The 16506-nt window shown below is 40.2% G+C and overlaps 1 protein-coding gene across 4 annotated transcripts; it reads right to left on the reverse strand.

The window, feature by feature from the left end:
- Positions 1-177: 177 nt before the first annotated feature.
- On the reverse strand, positions 178-16506 carry TATDN1 (TatD DNase domain containing 1). 4 transcript variants are annotated; one of them, XM_008505331.2, is made up of 12 exons: positions 16441-16506; positions 15153-15218; positions 14496-14545; positions 12583-12646; positions 11265-11408; positions 11123-11165; positions 5967-6052; positions 5802-5842; positions 4379-4455; positions 3630-3700; positions 2635-2761; positions 178-439 (listed from the first exon to the last, which is right to left on the reverse strand). In XM_008505331.2, the coding sequence occupies exons 1-12, from the start codon at positions 16460-16462 to the stop codon at positions 337-339; spliced, it is 894 nt and encodes a 297-aa protein (XP_008503553.1). In that variant the 5' UTR covers positions 16463-16506; the 3' UTR covers positions 178-336. The 4 variants fall into 4 exon arrangements, with proteins under 4 accessions (XP_008503553.1, XP_030302264.1, XP_030302263.1 ...); XM_030446404.1 differs by lacking the exons at positions 11123-11165; positions 11265-11408; positions 12583-12646; positions 15153-15218; positions 16441-16506 and having other exon boundaries at positions 14496-14525; XM_030446403.1 differs by lacking the exons at positions 11123-11165; positions 11265-11408; positions 14496-14545; positions 15153-15218; positions 16441-16506 and having other exon boundaries at positions 12583-12647.

A 16506-nucleotide genomic window follows, 5' to 3' on the forward strand; every position in this document is an offset into this window, starting at 1 on the left:
GAACACTTCTGAATTAGCAGCAGTAGCTTGAGATGCTCTGCACCTGAACTCAGCAGCCTGGAGTTCATCTTGTAATGCATACGGGTATTGAGGTGTTACTGGCTTGGGCTGTCCCTGAAATCCATCCTGCATCTTGAGGAAAGGGCAGCAGGGCTGAGAAACTGCACAAATGCAGACCACCTTTTCAAAAGCAGCTTTAATCTTTTACCACAAAAAGGAAAAAAAAAAAGCACTACATATTGGCTTCCATTGATAGGAACTTGCAGATAGGATGACTTTTAAGTTTTTGTGGTATATTTGCTGGAGTAATGCTGAATGAATGTAAGAAAGACAACTTTAGATATTCGGAAAGAAGACTTTAATAGTGTTGTTATATAGAGTATTGGCCAACTCAAGCAGGTCATCTTCTCTTACTGCTGCCATTATTTCCAGTATTTGACTAAAAAAAGAAAGATTGACATTAGAAGACTTGGAAACTCAGTACTGAAACTACTTCAGACTGCTGCATGTCAATGTACAAGTCACTAAGGTTAATGTGGAAAAAAAAACCTGCTGAGAGCAACAAAGCAAGGTGCTCAGATACGCAAACAGTTTCACTTTTAAGTCACTAACTGCCACTCCTTTCACACTGAACACTGGCTGCTCACTGGTACAGATTCATCTTTGGTCTTTAGACTCTTGTTTGGAGGTAATTAAACAGCTTCCTGTTTCAAAGAAAGTCTCATTTTGTGGGTGTCTTTATCAGTAGTCTTCATTTTTCAGAGTGAAATGTGTTAGCCTTTCAAGGCTAAAGCTGTGCTGTGAATAAACTGGTCTATGGCAAAGCTTAAATTCCAGATACAGCCTTAGCTGAGAGTACTGCCCAAGTAACCTATTCCTACTTTCCCATCCTCTAGATTAATCATGATTAATACATGCAGATATGTGCAGCAGACTGTACATGTTAAAAAGCCCTTGATACAAACCAGGGAAAGGAGACAAAAGGAATGCAATAATATTAAAACTAACAGAAAACCAAGCACCAGTCTTTTTCTGTACTTAATTTCTTGATTTTGCATCAATCACTCTGAAAAAAAATTAATGTACAGTTTGTAAGACACTTCAGGTTTTCATTTTTTTTTTCCTACTATTAGGAAAAAAAGGAATTTAATGATGAAGAGTTAAGAACCTTGAACTCAGTGGTAGGGTTTGGTGGTTTTGGGTTTTGATTCTTGCCTCTATAGCTAAATTTCTTCTTGAGAAAGGGTAGAAGCTGCTCCTAACAATTACTGGAATGCAAATATTTTCTTAGATGCAGAATTAGCCCATGTCATGATCCCTCCTGCACTTCCACAGCCAAACAGCTTCTTGGTTTGAGGCAATGTTCAAGACCTGGTGAGCTCAGCCTACACAGAAATAAGTAACAAATACCAAAGTATCTCACTGACCAAAGAGTCTTGGTCAGGCTTACAAATCTGTCCCCTCTGTGATGCAGTAGAGGATGCTTCCTCTGACTGTAACACTGTGAATATGAAACAGCTGAAAGAGAAAAAAGGTCCCTTGTGGCCAAGTTAAAAAAAAAACTGCCAAGCAGAGTAATGCAGTTTTTAAAATGAAATGGAAACCTTGCCATCAAAATTGAAAAATGTCTTGCCCCACCTAAAAAGGAGAAGTGGAAAATCCTTCCTGCCAACTGAGCCATATTAATCAGTATGAACATGAAATACACTTTGTGACCTGAGGCATACTTTCCCCTCACTTCACATCAAAAAAAGAAATAAAACTCACTGTGGATCAAAGAAATGGGCTTTTCACCTGGATAGGTAGAGAATTCTCTTGCTGAGAATTCCTGTACTACTACACTGCCAGAAGAAATCTTCCTGATTCTTTTTTCTTTCCAGAGAGTTGGTACGAAGACTGGCATACCTTGGTGACCAGACTTCAGAAACAGTTGTGGTAATTCAGGCATCTCATTGATCAGTGCTACTTGATGGAGATATAACTGAACATTTTCACTAAAACAGTACAGCAGCTCCCTGCTTTTCACACGTCTGCCATGAAGCACATAAACACGATTTAGGTACTTATCAACTCTGTCCATAAATCCTTGGGCTTTTCTTTTGCGATTCTCTGTTGAGTTCTGTTTTCCACACCTAAACTTCATAGGGTGAGTGTTCTGTAAAACTGAGTTTTTTCTATGCACTGGCAGCAGAACAAAGAAACAACTGAGCAAATTCCTCCTGTGGCAGTTCATGTCACTGTGACAGGAAGACAGGCCCTACTCAGGGACTCAGTACTGTCCCCTCTGTGGAGGACTGCATTGCTCCAGTGCTGCATCAGTTTTAAAAATAACTGGAACAACAACCAAGTGAAATTTATATAAATCAGGTTAATTTACAGGGTTTAATCCCTTCTCCAGTGTATTGAGTGAAAAGATAAGAACAGTAGTGGTTACTCTTTCAGGGAGCTTTTTACAGACAGAGCTGCTGAAATGGGAAAATAAAGATTTTAAATTTTTCCATGGCCTATAAAGCATTAGCTTGCATAAATTTAAATAATTTTATAATTAGTTTCTTTTTACTGTATTGCTAGGGAACTAAATCTTTTCCTGTGACATCTGAAAGATTTGAAATAATAATCCACTAGTACACTTACATTATGTGGCAGGGTTCATTTCTGTCCTTCAAGCAGTGCCCCATTTCCCATTTCTTTTTTGTAGGAAATGTAGTTTTAATGTACTTTGATCCAGCATGAGTGTTTTTCACTCCACACCATGGTGCATCTAGTTTCATTTGGAAAAAAATAGTTAAGAGTACACAATCTTTTGAGAAAGCCATGAGATAATTCAATCAACTACTTCCACAGACAGAAGTTCTTCCAAACTTTCTAGCAGTGACTTCCAGTTAAAAATGGCATTTAAGATATTTGGGCAATTTAACATCTTCACAATCTTTGGATCTTTATACCGTTACCTTCAAAACAACAGTAATAATTCCTTCTGGAATTCCTTCCTAAGGATAGCTGAATGATAGCTGTGTTCCACAGAAACCTCCTGTATACTTGAACAAGTCTGTACTCCATGTGCAAAAAACTAAAGGATTTAGGCAGCTTACGGTCTTCTTAGATTCAGAAATTCCAATAAATACTGTACCTATAACTGCCATTTACTGATATTAAAATGAACATTTTAAAAAAAGAAGTCAATTAAAATCACTGCTCATTAGGCCAAGAGGGAAATTCAAGTGTTCTTTCAAGTTAAAAAGCAATTGTTTCCAAATGCTGTTACTGCTACCAGTGGCAAGATCACAGGCATTGCCCTGTGTCTGGCTCACCTCCAGCAAGCTAGACTTGAAGATACTTGAGCAGGATTCTGGTACCTTGGTACATTAAAAACCTGGCCTTGTCAATTTGTCCATTTCACCTTCTCCTGCAGTGTCAGGAACTGGCAGGGCAGCTTATTCCTTCCTTCAGCAGGAGGCTGAAAAGGACTATATCTGTAGCCTCTAAACTGCTCTCCAAAGTGGAGGAACAGCCAGTCCTTTTCCTACTCTAAATTCCTTAGGTCTTGATTTTCTGCCTTATCATTGTTATACAAGCATATCTCATTGCCTCATAGTGTTTAACCAACAAACTAAGATATAAAATCTTACCAGTCTCTATCATTAATCGTTCACTAGGAATTGATTTCAGTGTTTCCAAGTTGGCTTCTGTTTTCAGTGAACTAGAAAATCAGAGTTTGGTTAAATAAAAAGAAAAAAAGTGTATAAAAGCAATTATATTGTCTGCAAAAACATTTTTCAGAAAAGGCAGCTTCCTAAGTAATTCTATTAGTGAATAAAAACTCCTTAATTTTTATAAAGTGTTGCCTACAAATTCAAACTCTGCAGAAGAAGTAAATTTGGAAAGCTCCTAGGTGAAGCCATCTCCTCTCCAGTTGCCATGCAGAACCTCTGCCTGCACTGCCCTGTCTGCCTGGCCTCAGCAACCCATGCAGCTCCTGAAGTGGTGCTGGCTGCTGGCCAGGTGACTGCGGAGAATTCAGCCTGCATGACACTCAGCTAGAGCTGCTCAGGTTACGTTTCCATCACTCCTGGATCTGACATGGCAGCTTAAAATTACACTATTTTTAAAACACTTCTCAGAAGGACTGCTCCCACATTCAGCAACCTTACTTATTTAGAAGCAAGGATTGACCTGGGAGTAGAACGGACCTCAGAGTAGATTAAGTTGCAGAACTGTGAGTTAAGAACTTTTTGTGGCTAACAGATTAATGAGTGCAATTCTAAATCTGACAGATGATTAAGAGTCTGGTGAGCTTTGAAAACATGGCCTCACTGTTTAAAACAATGAGTTCACTACAGCTGATGTTTAAAGATATTATTTCTTGTGAAGAACTTACCAGCCATTTATTCCAATATACAGATCCAAATCCATTATAGCTGCTGCTTCTTCCTTTGTGCCATCAAAAGAATGTACCTAGAACATATGAAAATACAGATGCACACGTACATAGAAAGCTGTGCACTTGATTTAAAACTCCAATAATTTAGAAGTACATATCAGTTTGTATCTGTGGCATAAATACTTTTGATAGCATGCACTACACATCCATGCAAGCATGAAGATGGGACATGGCTCAGCTGATGCCAAGTCTGGGTAAATTTCAGGCTGAAGCCACTTCAGTACTGCAATAAATTGTACAGAAAAGGCCTATTCAGGCTATCACTGGGTAGCACTTTTTGACCCAGCAATTTCCTGTAGCTGGTAGCTGGGAGACCACACACAGGAAGCAATTCTGTGCACGCTGCATCTTTACATTCTTCCCTCATGTAGGGACCACATCCCACCTCAGGGACATGGGTTTGTTTGCTGCAGATTTTAGTCCAGGGGAACTGGTGAGACAGTTTGGTCATCCCAGAGCCTGAAGTGACTGGCAGGTCACAAGGTGCAAACAGCATCATGCATCTGGGAACCACAGTATCTCAGCCCAAGAGGAGTGAGGTGACCATCTGCCTCCCCACGTGCTGGGGGGAGAGGCAGTTGCAGAGGGTGCCTGCTCATCATTTCTCCACTGGTTACCAGTTGTACAGGAAAAGAGAAGGGAAGGAAGGAGAGACTGCAAAGTATCACACAATGCACAACATGCAGCAAGGTACTGAGCTAGGGGAAGGGTTTTGTGGGGACTGAGATATTACAGGAGGCATAGTCTGGTGTTAGTGGGATAGAATAATCCAAGCGTTGTTCACTTTTGGGAAACCCTGCCATAATGGAAACCTCAAAGAGTGTTGCTGGATTTAATAATTTCATCCAAGGTCTTTCCTGTTATGCTTTTGAATTAGAACACATGATCCAAGTATCTAAAGCTGTCAGGCAATAAAAAGTCACATCTGGACCTAATTTGAAAATGATGTCAAACTCCAGAAGCAAATATTTGAGGTTACGGCTTCCACTGGGAACATGCATCTAAATCATCTGTGGTCTGAATGCACCACAGTTGCAGACACTGAAGAATTGGTAAAAGGCCAATGTCAATGATAAGGTGCTTAAACTGTCCTTCTGACAGGCCAAGAAAAGCTGCTCATGTCAGCTGCAGAGCTTTTTCTCAGCCTATCTTCTTACCTTGCGAAAAAAATGTTGAACAAGCAATAGACTTAAAAATACTAGAAAGGCCTGAAAATACTTATTAATTAATAATCATCTAAATCATGTAACAGAAAGCCTGACTGGAATCCATGACAAAAACCAAATTGCATATTATCAAGCAACAATACAATCACACACAGGTATGTAATAATTAACACTACAGCAAAGCATGTACTTACCACCCCTCCTACAAATCTATCTCGGTTTCTTCTTAGTATGTCTGTGAAGTGAAATAAATAAAAATGTATGACAGCTTTGTAACAGACAAAAGAGAAAGATTCAGGTTTCCAATTTTTTCGTATTCAGAATGTGCTCCATGTAGGAAATTCTCAAAGAAAACCCACCTAAAAATTCAGCATGCGAGTTTCTACAGTGAAGAAACATAGGCAGTTGTGTCTGTTCTGACAGATCAAATTGTTTTTCAAAATACCTATTAAAAAAAAAAAAAATCACCTTTGAACAGAAATTTAGTGTAAGAGGAAATAAAGACAGCAGAAGAGGTTTTTTCAGTTGGCTGTATGCTTTTGTCCTCCAGAACTAAAACCAGAATTAATGGATTTGCCATGCAAAAGCTCTTACTTATGCAAAGATTTAAAAGAAAATAATTCCCATGGTATACTCCCCAAGTAGTGCACTGTGTTGGAACACAGGTAAGGAGAGGCCAAGAGCACTGGTACTGAGGAATGCACACGTATACATGCTAAGCAGGTACTCTCATGAGTGCTAGAGTTTATTTTCATTTATTTTCATTGAACAAGGAACTGATTTCTTTCCATAGAGTTTTGAAATGCCAGAAATGGGAAAGTGTGGATCACACAGAGACCACTATTTCAAGCAGCACTTGTAAATGTAATGAGGGAAACTCTGCAGACTTCTGTGGCCTCAAATGGCCAAAACTGCCTTAGAGCTGGCTGGCCCAGAAAATAATTCATAGTTTCTGTCTGTCCTTCCATGAAGGTCCTTTCTCTTTTGGGGTGGAACACATACCAGTGTCAGGCATCTGACTTCTGCTCCACTCTGCCTATTGTTTTCACTCCTGCAGAGCCTTCCACTGTTTCTCCTCTTCTCCTTGGTACTTCTGCATCCTTTCCTTTTCACTCATTTCTATCCCTCTCCTACTTTCTACTCCTAGTATTCCTGTTGAAGGAATGGTAACTGTCAGGCAGCCATCCTATGAAAAGACACAAAAATGTGGGCAGAGGAAAGGTAACCAGGCAGCCAACCTCCCCAGTGCAGTTTCCAATGGAAACTAATCAGCGCTGAACTAACCCATTACCTGCAATTTGCAGCCAGGCCTGATGCCAAAGCATGATCATTCACCATTCCTGTCTGCCACAGTGCACCAGGCATGCTCAGGAAACATGGCAGAGGAACTTATGCATGGCAGAAGGCCAAGAGTGCATAGGTGACTCAGCATCCACGTGTAATGTGAAAAATGACATTATTTGGACAAGGCAGGAGGAAAATGTTGCCTCTATGATCAGGCTGGGACTGTGTGCACATAATGGATTCCCCTAGGTGTTGGTGTTAAAAGCATGCCAGGACACTGGGGCATTCCCTCTATCAGATATTAGAAATATTCCACAGGCAAACTCAAGCATCCACCTACTGCTGGGTATGATTCACATATCCATCAGGAGAAGTGGCAGCAAACATTAGTTTCATTTACACTTTCCTGACATATAAATAAGAACAATAGACACAATAAAGAAGGAAGATAATGCACCTGGTAATTTAGTTTTTTGCAATTTTCACTATTTTCTGTATATTACAAGTTGATATTTCTTTGAAAAAAAAAAACACCTTCCCTGTTTTTCTGTGCAGATCTTCAAGATAAAACAGGTGGAACAGAAATCAGCTGTAATGTTAAAAAATGACATGAAAATTTATGAGAATTAATTACACCTCCTTTGAGTCTTCTTTGTAGTCTAGATACTAGTTTAGTTTAGCTTGTTCTTTCAGTTAAATAGCTACAAATTATTGGTGTGTTTTTTTTTTTTAATAGAAGACTCGTTTTATAAGGAAATGAGGTTTTGGAGGTTGAGCTGCAAATAAGGAAACCACTGAAAAATTTCTATTTAATTTTGAGAAAGGTAATGGTCTTGGAAGTGCAAAGTTCAGTGCCCCTTCAAATGCAAAGGAAACTCAAGAACTTGAGCTCCTTCCATTATCAACAATGAAGCCTAACACATGCTCCTACTTGCCCTGTTAAAGAGAAAGGGGAGGTGAAAAGAAAGCTCATAGATGAAAGGGAAAAAAAGGGAACCAAAAAAGGAAAATGAAACCCCAGAAAAGCATGAAGACAGCAGATACAGAGTGATCAGAATGGTAACAAAAGAAGTCAGTAGGAAAACAACTCTTACTAGTTCAAGGACTTAATGAAAAACCTTTTCCTCTTAGGCAAATAGACTGTCATTCAATATATGCTGTTCCTATGTTCCTTCTTAATAAGGAAGTTTTAAAATGTTTCTGCATGGTTGTTTGCAGGTTTAATTTTGACCTTAAAGCTCAAATGCTGTGGTATTTTTCAGGTTGGAGATCAAGTTACTAGAAGTGATACAAATCGGCCTCGTAGAGGTTGATCTTCAGAGGAACAATTCTGGATTCATGTGAGTAACAATAAATGTGATTTTGTTCCCCTCCCCCAATTTGGTTAAGAAGGCTCCTGTTTTCTATGTTACTGAGCCTCACAAACCCCTCCCAGTAGTTCAGTAGAAGTGAAACTTTTATAAACTTATCAGTCCATTTATAATGTGACCTTCAACAGGATATGAAGGCAGTACCTTCATCTACCAGTTGAATCACCATTTTCTGTTGGTAGTTATGAGAACAGCAAAAAATTCTACCAAAAAAGTTCTTATGTCTACTGCAACAAAGGAATTACACCTTTATTAGCTTTCCAGTCCAGGAGACAGGATAAAATTATGTCAGGGTTTGGTTTTGGTTTTATTTTTCCAGGTAAAATTTATCCAGAAGAAAACACAGAAACTAACTAGAAAGTAATGATTAAACATTAAACAAAACAGAAGTCATGCTCAAGTACTGCCCACTGGGAAACTGCCACACGTCTCTGCAGCTGCTTGCCAGCTGTCCCAGTGACTGCTACAACACCTGACCCACACTTCAGCTGAAAACCAGTGAACTGCCTCAATGCATTTCACACTTTGCCTTCCTTTTTTTAGTTAACTTGTCACGCATACACTGAATATTATTTTGAAGAACTTACCATCCAGTCTGCTAAAGATCATAAAAGGTGGAGTGTCTCCAACTCCCTAACATTAAATTGCCAGAAATAAAACCAACTGCAAATCTTGACTGTTTCACAAACACGTGAAGGAGGAAGAGCAAGGAAAGCTGTCTAGAAAACATTGAATTTATAAACACAGTGTTTTCAGGCATCTCTCCTTAAGGTTTTCACTGTTCCTTTAGGAAAGATATGGACCTTTTGAGTCCACAGAAATTATCAGAGGGGTGGAACAACTTTTCTATGAGGACAGACTGAGAAAGCTGGGATTGTCAGCACGGAGAAGAGGAGGCTCCAGGGAGACCTTTCAATACTTATAGGAGGCCCACAGGATAAGAAAGATGGGGACATACTTCTTTGCAGAAAAGTCTGGTAGTGATAGGAACAAAGGGTGATGGTTTTAAACTGAAAGAAGGCAGATTTAGACTATATGCAAAGAAGAAATTTTTTTAAATGAGGGTGGAAAGACACTGGCACAGTTTGCCCCGAGAATAGACAACTCCCCATCCTTTGAAACATTCAAGGTCAGGCAGGATGGGGCTCTGAACAACCTGATCAAGTTGAAGATGCCCCTGCTCACTGCAGGGCAGATGGATTAGATGACCTTTGAAGGTCTCTTCCAACTCAAACCATTCTGGGATTCTTCACTCCTTCATATTGCTTGCTTTCTTCTTTTTTCATCAATCACCTCCTTACAACTGCAATTTCCTGGGAGGGCTCTCAATAGGTCTCTTATAAACCAGATTTATGTGTTTCGTGTAATAGCTGGAATAGCTGTCATTAAAACCTTAATCAGAAAGGACTCACCACTTCAAAAGTGATTTCTGTTCCACCCTGTCACCTTTCCTCACATCCCAGTTTCAGTGCACTTGAAGTTTTTCACTATGTGTCTTCAGTACATCAGGGAAGGAAATCATACATATATATATATATATATATACACACACATATATATATGCTTTAATCCAAATAACATCAAGGCAGTAAGGATATTAAAATAAAATACTTCACCAGTGGTTTAGTTTACCACAGCAAAGAAGCAGGTTATGCCCCATGCTGTGCTTTGCTGAACTTGGTGTATCCTGATTTCTACCTGGAAAAAAGTTCTGTCCTCTCTGCTGAATAAATTGACTGTATGGCTGTAGCAGTATGAAGGCAACTCTACTGCTAATACCTGGCAACTAGAAAAAACACAACTAACCACTGCCACCCAGTGACTACTTTTCTCAGAACAGTAATAAACAGGCACAATTTATTAATCACTCATTTGGGTTTACCACTTGCATCTTTAAATCAGTTCCCTTTGAAGACAGACATTCCCAATACAACACTGAGTTTATTTTAGCAGCTGTGCTACTTTCTTTCCATTCAGGATGTATGTTGCATATACTACTCCATAACACAGATCTCTCCAGCTTCCAAGATTACTTTTGCCATCAGGTCTCCATCATCTGCTCCCAGCTAACATCTCTCTTCATAGAATCACAGAACCATAGAATGGTTTGGGTTGGAAGGGACCGTAAAGATCATCAAGATCCAAACCCCCTGCATGGGCAGGGACACCTCCCACAAGACTAGGTTGCACAAGGCCTCATCCAACCTGATCCTAAACACCTCCAGGGATGGGGCATCAACAACCTCCCTAGGCAACCTATTTCAGTATCTTGCTGCACTCATGGTGAAGAATTTCTTCCCAATACCTAACCTAAACCTACCCTCTTTCAGTTTATAACCTTGTCCTATCACTACCCTTCCTGGTGAAGAGCCCCTCCCCAGAGCCTTCTCTTCTCCAGGCTGAACAGCCCCAGCTCTCAGCCTATCAAGAGAGTAACCCTTACAAGAAGGTCATTTTTTTCCACGGCTGACTTAATCTTTTTGATAGTTCTGTTCCCTTCCTCATGGCTTTCATTCAGCCCAGGTCTTTCACACAGTAACATTCTGTTACTATGCCCATGATTCTCTAAGAGTTGTTGTTGTTTTAGCAAGAAAGAGCATGTAATATCAAACCCAGAAACCCATAAATTTTGATCCATTTTATAGAAGAAGATTCTACACAAGACAGATACCAAACTTAAGTACACCTCACTACTTGAATGCAGTCATCTTTTTTATAGTCCCATTTCTGCCAAAAAAACCCCAGACCCAACCCTGCACATTTGCAGGATTGTGCCTGACAGAATGATGCCTGGTAGAACACAAGATAGAAAAGACTCCTGTAAATAGCTGCAAGTCAATTTATACTCAAAGGTTTCTTACTTGAGTTGGATGTCCTTTGGGCAAAATTCTAATCTATCAAAATCTACAAACAGAAAGAACAAAAAACCCACTCAGTGTTTTATGATTTTTTAAGGTATGTCTAGAAAAAAATAAGAAATTGAAATACCAAGATAACACTTACCTAAGCCACATTCTCCAACTGCTATTACCTTTCTCTTATTTGCTTCTATCAGATTTTTTAATTCAGACAAATATTGTTCAGGGCTGTTCTGCTCAAATTCTCCACAGCGAGTAGGATGGCAGCCAACTGTACTGTAAAAAATGTCTAAAGCAAGATGGTATTAGGAGATTTTGAGAAAAAAGGAAGAAAAAAAGAATTTATGTAAGGTATAAACAGTGTCTGGACTTTGCAACTTTTGTTGTATTATTAAAAGAAAACTTCCTGTGAGGATCTTTATCTTAGTGATTATTTTACTACACTGACATTTTCTGCTTTAAAATTGTTAGACAACCTCCAGTGGGGGTGTGTGGTTTTTTTCCTGAGTACACGAGTCAGTATATTCAAACCTGCAACTCAGAGATGAATTATTGTTGCAGAGTGACCCTCAACAAATCAGACAATTGCTGAGGCTGGAAGAGACCTCTTTGAGATCGTCTAGAAATGCACCTAACTCACAATGCATCAGGAATCCTCAGCTGCAAGAGCTGCAGTTACAGCATGCAGTTTCCAGCATGTGCCTCTACAGTAGCTGTTAAGAGAATTTTGCTAGCAACACCTAGCTTGATTTACCTGCATATCTCATCTAATTACCTTAGTGCCAAAACTGACATTGCTGCTAAGTGTCTTTATGGAGAGTGTAAAAGCATGGGCAGAGAGGAAGACTGTATAAGGCCTTGAGCAACTTGACCTATTAGTAAATGCTTGTCCAGTTTTAATGGCAGTGGGGAGGTGAATTGGTTTGGACCAAATTATCTCCTTAGATTCAATCCAATGTAAATTATTCCATGGCTCTGTTTGCACATAATACTTAAACGTGTTTTGGTTGAAATAGATACTTAAGTAATTACTGGAATCATATTTGCCTTTTCACAGAAATAAAGGGAAACCTAGGAGAACCACAGGGACAAAGGCATCTCTCTTGTTTGAGCTGGTCATGATAGATGGTATGTAAAACAATGAAGTCACCAAAAGCCAGGTATTACACACCATATAAGAATTCCAGCTTATGTCTAGAAGACAGCCTAGTAATAAAATTTTTACTCCAGAAATTTCCTGTGATTTCTATTTTTATCTAGTAATAAAAATTACAGGAAACATTGATTCCTTCCAGCACACCTAAAGAGCAGCACATACAATGCATTCATTCCATTTGGCATTTGTCATGTTTTAATCTGAGATTCTGTAAGCATCTCCAGGGCCAGGTCCTTTTGATCTCTTAATTCTGAAAATGGAGGATTTTTTATTTTTGACTGACAATATAAATTTGAAGTGAAAATACCATTTGTCTGTGCCAGCTCCAATGCATCTTTACTATCTTGTAGACTCCCACCTGTAATCAGAAACTTGAAAGAAGAAAAATGCTGTCAGGGAGTACATTCTTCAAACATCAGACAGAATGTTTAAGAAAGCACACAGATATAAGCAAGAATCTAGACAGAACATTACTAATGTACACACGACAGTTTCATAAGTAACAAATGGTCCTCAGGAGCTAGTAATACCTCAGGAATCAAAAGCAGATCAGGTTTTTTTTGAGGCACCTTCAATGCTATGTATTTAAACCACTGGATGAGCAAATTACATCTATTTGCAGCAATATTAACTTTAGCAAATGACAACTCAAGAAGCTTTATTTTTATTCAGGAAATGATATTCGGAAACTTTCTCCATGTCTCACAAGTGGAGAAACTAAAAACTCCCAAACACCCAAAACAAGATGTGAGTCAGAAAGTAGATAAACTAGAGTCAGGATTACAAATTTAAGAAGTATTGGCTCCAGTCTTTCTACCTGAAGATCAAACATTATCATAACAACACTACTGCTTACAGTGTTTATTGAACCACTGCTTGCTGATCCTGCACCCTAGGTCCTAATAAATTGTGATTATTCTGCTTTTGGACAACACTTATCCCTACACATCCTATATATCAGAAGCAGTCAGCAGCAAGTTAGACAGCAGCCTCCCTCAGAGACAGACACATCCCAACAGTATCACCAGAAAAATAAGTTAAGCTGAAACTGGCTCAGTGCACATACAGCACAGGGCAAAACTTTGTAAAAATTTAATAAATCAGCAGCTGTATAGAAAAACAGAAGTACTTTCAAATAAACAGATTGAGCTTTTCAGAAACTAGAAACAATCTGACAGGCCACGAGCAAGACTGGAAACAGCTAAGGACATCCAACTACTGAATTCCAATTCAGAATCCATTGAGCATCTTGAAAAAGCTATGCAAGCAATATATACTCAGAAAACTGACACTTGCTTTCAGAGGGTGGTATGAAGATTAAAGAGTACAGCACAAATGAATGCAGTAAAAGTGACTATGATTCTGTATTTGCTGCAGTGTGGTTATTTCTCCATCACTAGATTTTTCTTTTATTTATCTCCCAGTTTTTTTGATACACTTTTCAGATGAGAGTCTCAGCAAACTTCTGAGACATCTGTTCCTCTCCAGAGAAGGGTTTTTTCTCTGTTTGCAATCCACCAGATTTACCAGTGTAGCAGAACAGTTTTTGATAGTGTGCATTATATTCTATATTACTTCATATTTTTGTCTTGACAATTTATACAGTTTACAGAGACAGAGGCAGGCTGGACTGTTACAACTAAAGAAGTGCTGCTTAGAACAGTCATTTCAAGCTGAGTGTTACAAACCTGCCCATAATTATGCCATTTAAATACATGTAAGCCTGTATTTACATTTGGGTGTCTAAACTATAAGAATTCCTGGGGGTTCCCAGCTCTTCCACAACCATCCATTTCTGGTACATATTGAAATATCTGAAAGAATTCAATCAGAAAAGTTCTTGATCTATATCAGTAACTGCTGAGTTAGTCACTGGGTCTACAAGACAGCAGGAGTGGCTGCATATGATGGCATTGCCATGGAAAATTATGTACCAGTTGATTGCAGTAGGTCAGAGAACATCTTCCTGGTGAACCTATACAAAGAAATTCTATGTGCCTATCATATATGATACCGCTGACCTTAAATAGTCAGCATCTCATGATCTGTGCAAATGAAAGACAATGCTCCACACAGAACACTTTTGCTTTATGCTACTGAAAAAGGTTACTGCATTTCCCATTAAAAGTTCCATAAACTTATGTTTTGACTCAGAACTAAAAACCAAACCAGTAAAAAGCAGCTTAAAAATATTGAAGAAATTTTATTAGAAGAAATTACCTTTTTAACGCCAACTTTGACTGCTCTCTCTACCACATCCAAAAAGTCATCTGTGAAAGTTCATTAAAATGTCACTGGTTAGACTTCAGATTTTACAGATAATTTAATTACTTTTCAACTAAAAATCACTTCCATGCAGTCAAAATGCCTACTATGATCAACACTTAAACAGCACTTGGTTAATCTTTAGAAGACAATAACAAAACACAATAACTGAGGATGCAGTTTAAATAAAAGAACTCAATGGAAGTCTTCCCACATACTTCAGTAGACACTCAACACCTACATGTAAAAGCCATGAGAGCAAAAAACCATCAGTTATAATTAATAACCACAATACAATAATATAGTAATTTGGTAGCTTATTGCTCATAATTCTCAGATTAGTTTCTCCCATGCAATCCTATCATAAATACATTAGCAATCTTCCACTCTGCTTTAGAAGCAGTTACCAGTGGGACATCTTAATAGCAATTCAGTTGAAAAGAATACACTTTGCTTAGAGTATCTTACTTCCTCATACTTTCTTCTTCAAACCAAAGAAAATAAGCATCCAGTTTCTGTGGGGAAAAAAAATTCTAACCTCACCTTCTGTCAAGAGGCTTCCACTTAAACAAGAGGGATCCTGTCTTTCAGCAGATACAAAGAAACATTTACCTTGATGTTTTTGCGTTCCCCGGTAGATTCCTCTGAACATAGGATCTGTCAGGTTAATACCAATATCTAGGAAGAGAAAGCAACTCAGAAATTAGATGTTAGGGTTGCTTTGTATTTCATTCTGAGGATTACCCAACTGCAGACAATGGAAAATGCACCTCGGTAGCTCCCGCACACCACGCTGATGGGCTGTCACAAAGCTAAACATAAATCTACTTGTGTAATCTGAGAGTTTACTTCAGAAGAGACAGAAAAATAAATTTTGGCCCTCTGTGCAACTCCACCCTGTGAATGTATAAGACACACCCTCATGATCACCAAGGCTAATACATTTATACTACTTATTGCAATCAATTCTGCTTTTCACATCAGAATACAAATTGCTCTCTGCCAACGAGCACTAATGGGAAAGGAAAAACGCAGCACCTCGCATACACCCTTCACACGGCTGGGAGCAGCTGCAGGCTGCCTTGCAAGAGCTGCCTGCTTACCCTCCCACTGCCCACGACCACCCAGCCGGGCCGGCAGCACCCACAAGGAAACCCGCAATGCGGTCACTCACCCACTCACCCACCCACCCACCCACCCAGCCCCGGCCCCAGAGCCCCAGCCCGGAGTCTCCGCTTCTTTCCCCGCGCCGCAGCCTCCCGGGGGGCTGAAGCACAACCCCGGGGCACGGCCGCCCCTGCAGCTGCTCACAGCGGAGTTTCTATTGGAAAGGGAACTTTTCCAAGGTAATTTTCCTCAAGACACGCGTAAAACTTCGATCCGAACCGGCCTGCTGCAGGTATTTACATGCTCCCTGACGAATTCCCTAAGACCTTTAGCAACTCCATCCAAACCAACTCCGTACAATTGGAAACAACCGCAACCCACGGACCGACGTGACCAAGGGGATGAGAAGTGTCCGGGACGCCCAGAGCTCAGGGACAACTCTGCGGAGGGACGCAGCAGCGCCTCAGTGCCCCGCCTGAAACCCCCTTCCCGAACGCTTCTTGCAGGCTCAAAGGCAGCCTGTACCTAATCCCCGGGGACAGAAGGTGCCACAGGAGGTGTCACAGGAGGTGACAAGCCCTGGATGAGGAGCAGACCCCGTCACCAGAGCAGCCCCAGCCCGCCGCGCTCGCCTCCTCACAGAGCAGGGCGGATGCCCCTGCACAGCAGGCACAGGCGACGGCTGCAGCTGCCCCAGCCCGGCACCGCACGAGGTGCGGAGGGGCCTGGGGACACATCTGGGGACATGCCTGGGGACACAGCCACCAACCCCCTTGCCCCGCTCCCCCCTCACCGATGAACTTGGCGCGATTCATGGCGATGGCGGCAGCGCCAGCAGACGGGTGAGCGCCTGCGCAGG

This window comes from Calypte anna, chromosome 2 (assembly GCF_003957555.1).
Source record: "Calypte anna isolate BGI_N300 chromosome 2, bCalAnn1_v1.p, whole genome shotgun sequence".
Classification (NCBI taxonomy): Eukaryota; Metazoa; Chordata; class Aves; order Apodiformes; family Trochilidae; genus Calypte; species Calypte anna.